The sequence below is a fragment of the Miniopterus natalensis genome, chromosome 3 (genome assembly GCF_054644295.1).
Source record: "Miniopterus natalensis isolate mMinNat1 chromosome 3, mMinNat1.hap1, whole genome shotgun sequence".
NCBI classification, from domain to species: domain Eukaryota; kingdom Metazoa; phylum Chordata; class Mammalia; order Chiroptera; family Miniopteridae; genus Miniopterus; species Miniopterus natalensis.
In genome coordinates this window covers 97,244,623-97,248,554 of record NC_142083.1, presented here as the reverse complement: position 1 = coordinate 97,248,554, position 3,932 = coordinate 97,244,623, and the positions used below count along the sequence as shown (strand labels likewise).

The window sequence follows — 3,932 nt, the reverse complement described above, 5'->3', positions numbered from 1 at the left end:
CGTTTGTTGCCCAGAGTCACACAGTCAGTCAGTGGCTGAGCCTCAGTCTGGGTCAGGAAGTTGGCTCCAGAGTCACCAGCTCAACTGTTGCAAAAGCACTTTCGTTACAAAGGGCCTGAAAGGCATGTCGCTGACCTGGGAGGTGGGCTGGCGTCAGTGAGTCAAGTGCTCATCTGTTGAGCTGGAATCTAGAGGGCGATGGCAGGGAAAATGGATCTATCAAGAAACAGCAGCCCTGGCCTGGTTGCTCAGTGGGTTGGAGAGTTAGCCATACACCAAAGGGTTGCAGGTTAAATTTCAGGTCAGGGTACATACCTAGGCTGCAGGTTTGATCCCTGGGAACATTTGGGGGGCAACCAATTGATGTTTCTCTCTCTCTCCCTCCCCTCCTCTCTCTAAAAATCAATAAACATATCCTCGGGTGAGGATTAGAAAAAAAAACAACAAAAAAGTGCAGAACAGTATAGTAATAAAATTTAATATAATGAAATACACGTATGTGTCAACACAGACATTGTTACGAATGTTTACCTGGTGGTGGCATGGAGTCTGTCCATGTTATGCTCTCCTGACTGTTGGAGAGCCATCCCTGCTGGTGCGCCAAGCACCCTGCACACTCCTGCTGGCGTGCCGAGGATACAAAGTCTTGGCCTCTCTATATCCAGGCAAACTTCTCCTGTTTGTGTTTGCAGTAAGTAACTCTAAGGGAAAAAGTAATGTCTCCCATTCAGGACGAAGAACAGGCTTCATTACCACATGCTTGAAAAGAGGGCAATTCCTCAGTTCTGGGGCAAGCCCCTTTGCATCGCCCCTGTGGGACTTGGGGGCAAAGGGAACTGATGAAAACATAATGCCCCTGCTGCTTGCTGTGCGGTGACTAATGAATTCCTGTGTCTCTGACCCAGGAGTCTCATGTCTTTGTGTCAGATTCACTTGTCAGCTTGTGAGTGGGGTAGGATCCCAGGCCCTGACATTGGCCTGTTTTACCTGTATGTACATCTACTGCTTTTGCAATATGAAAATCAGTTTTGATTTTTTAGAAGGAAAGGCAAAAACCAAAACCATACACATAACAAAAGTCAAAGCTTACAAATTAGGGGAAAGTCAGAAAACAGCAACAATAAAGAACCCCCTACTCATACCCTAACAGCTTGGGGACCACAAATGCAAAGGAAACCACCCTTCCCTCCCATTTCCTCTCCTGCACCCCGTAGTTCTCAAGTACACACTCCCATCACCCCGGGTCCAACCCCTTCCCTATCCCAGCTCCACCTCTTGCCATCCCATTTCCCAGCTAAGACTGAGGAATCCCCATTCCAGACTCCCTGCCCCCATAAAGCTAAGACCCCAGAGCCCTTGCACCATCTCAGACCCTGGAAAAAATAAGTGATGCCCCTCTCATCACCACATGGCAGCTGTGGGAACCAGGAGGGGTGGGGCAGGATGCTGGGGTGGGGTGGGTGGAGCCAGGGCCACTTCGTTTCCTCTCGGGGCCCTGTGCAGTCCTTCCCCCGCTTCAGGAGGAGTTGGAGCAGCCTGGCCCCAGGCTTGTGCCCTTATCAAGTGATCTGGTAAGGGGATATGACTTGGTGGGGCAGAGGTCTGGGCACACCTAGAGTGTGCCTATGGCTTGAAAAGACCCTGATAGGCAATGGGGAAAGAGGATCAGGAGCCACTGGGGTCAGGCAATAGGGTCAGGAGGGGTGGCCATTGTTGGAGTGCAAGCTGCCAACAAGGCTTGAGGGGGCCTGTGCGATAGAGTTGATGGGGGAGCTGCCAACATCTGTTCCCTTGTTATTTCTGATAACAGTAAAAGAAAGGTGGAAAAAGCCGTTAAACCACAGGTTAGGCCTGGCAGTTGGCAGGGAAGTGGGCATGAGGGAAGGGCCTGGCCAAGTCCTACCACCAGCTCCTTATGTGTTCCATTTCTCCAACTTCCCCACCCTCAGGTCCCAACTCCTGCTCATGCCTGTTGTGGAAATGACCCTGCTTCTCCTCTTCTTTGGGGGTGTCTGGGCCCAAACGGTGGACACAGGGATTCTGGATACGTCTACACCCAGACAATCCTCTTTTTCTTTGGTCCCAAATATCTCTAAGGACCCAAACCTTAACTCAGTGACCTCCAATCATCCAATAATAAGGATCCCTGAGAAAGATGACAGTACCGGGCACCAGATCTCTCCACCTTCCTCAAATCCTTATACAGACAATCAGGCGCCCTTTCCTGAGACTGCCACCACTGCCAGTGGTGGCCTCTCCATATCTGAGCCAACAACCTACCAGGAAGTGTCCACCAGGAAGTCATCAATGCTCCAGGAAATCTCTAATCCAACCAGTAACCCTGCTGTCCCAGCAATGAATAATATTCCAGAACTTCACACTAGGACTGGTGGAACCATCGCAGCTAGCTCTCAGGAGACCTCCAATGCGACCAGTGAACTCCCTGTCATCACGGTGACTAGCTCTCAGGACACCTCCAGTGCGACCAGTGAACTCCCTGTCATCACGGTGACTAGCTCTCAGGACACCTCCAGTGCGACCAGTGAACTCCCTGTCATCACGGTGACTAGCTCTCTGGAGACCTCCAGTGGGACCAGTGGACCTCCTGTCACCATGACAGCTAGCTCTTTGGAGACCTCCAGTGGGACCAGTGGACACCCTATCACCACGGTGACTAGCTCTCTGGAGACTCCCAAGGGGACCAGTGGCTCCTCCATCTCTGGGGTAAAAATATCCGTCATGCCTACCCCAGAGGCCTCCCCAAACACAGGCAGTGGGCTTTCCCCAAATTCAGGTCAGAAGACACATAACACCCTGCTGGTGACTGTGCTTGTGGCCCTGCTGGTGCTCAGCATCCTCTTGCTACTACTCATGATGTGGCGCCAGCGGCAGAAGCGCAGGACCGGGGCCCTGACGCTCAACAGAGGCGGGAAGCGCAACGGGGTGGTGGACGCCTGGGCGGGGCCGGCGCGCGTGGCCGACGAGGAGGCCGGGGTGGTGGCGGCGGTGCCCGCTGGAAACAAGGGCTCCGGGGTGCCCGAGGCGGAGGGCTCCGGCCGCCAGCCCGCACTCACCACTTTCTTTGGTAGACGCAAGTCTCGCCAGGGCTCCGTGGCCCTGGAGGAGCTGAAGGCGGGGTCCAGCCCCAGCCTGAGGGAGGAGGAGGAGCCGCTGGTGGCCGGAGAGGACGGGGCCCCACAGGCGCCCGCTGCGCCCACGGCGGGGGACGCCGAGGCCCCTTAGCGCCTGCCAGTGACAGGCCTGGAGGCTGGATCATTGCCAGCTGCCGGCACCCTCCGCGCATCACCTCCAACCTCATCACCCGCCAGCGTCTTCCCCCTGAACTTCATGTCGCTTCTTAGCCCTGAGCTTCCAGCCCCTGCACCCGACACCCGCAGCAGCACCTCCGCCCAGCACCCAAACCAGACGGAGGCCGGGACTCACGCCCACTGAAGGCTCCACAGCTCACTCATCGAAACTTCCGGCTTCCCTCCATCACTTTTTCTCCACGTTTGTCCTTGAAACCAGATGCTGAGACTCCATAGTGCCAAATTTCCTCACCTATGATTGCTCAGAGGATCCCCAGGGACCCCAGAGTCTGGGAAGAAGGAAATGACAAGCCAGCAGCCCCCTGTAGGATTACTCTGGAAGGTACATTTGGCCCCGTAGATTAGGACAGTCACTGGGTCAACCCATGAAACTCCTTTAAGTCTGGGCCCAGGGCTCTGCGCCGGCCGGCCTGCAGTGGTGCCATCTAGCTGTGCTCTCAGGTGTGCTTGTGACAGCACCTGGCCTCTAGGCTGGCGCTCTGCCCAAGCCGCCGCTCTCCCCCACCTATGGACTGAGGCAGCCAAAGGCTTCAGCTATTTCTCCCCCCACGGGCAGAGGTAAGAAGAGTTACTGGGCAGGTGTAGTTCTCAGAAGCCCCAGCA

At 55.1% G+C, this 3,932-nt stretch overlaps 1 protein-coding gene across 1 annotated transcript; it reads left to right on the top strand.

The window, feature by feature from the left end:
• The first annotated feature begins 1,951 nt into the window (after positions 1 to 1,951).
• On the top strand, positions 1,952 to 3,269 carry SPN (sialophorin). Its single transcript, XM_087815797.1, has one exon. It carries the CDS (start codon positions 1,966 to 1,968, stop codon positions 3,241 to 3,243), a length of 1,278 nt encoding a protein of 425 aa, XP_087671923.1. The 5' UTR covers positions 1,952 to 1,965; the 3' UTR covers positions 3,244 to 3,269.
• Positions 3,270 to 3,932: the final 663 nt, after the last annotated feature.

Bases quoted from the DNA above. Each gene is read 5' to 3' on its own strand.
- SPN (XM_087815797.1), top strand. From the start codon at position 1,966: ATGCCTGTTGTGGAAATGACCCTGCTTCTCCTCTTCTTTGGGGGTGTC.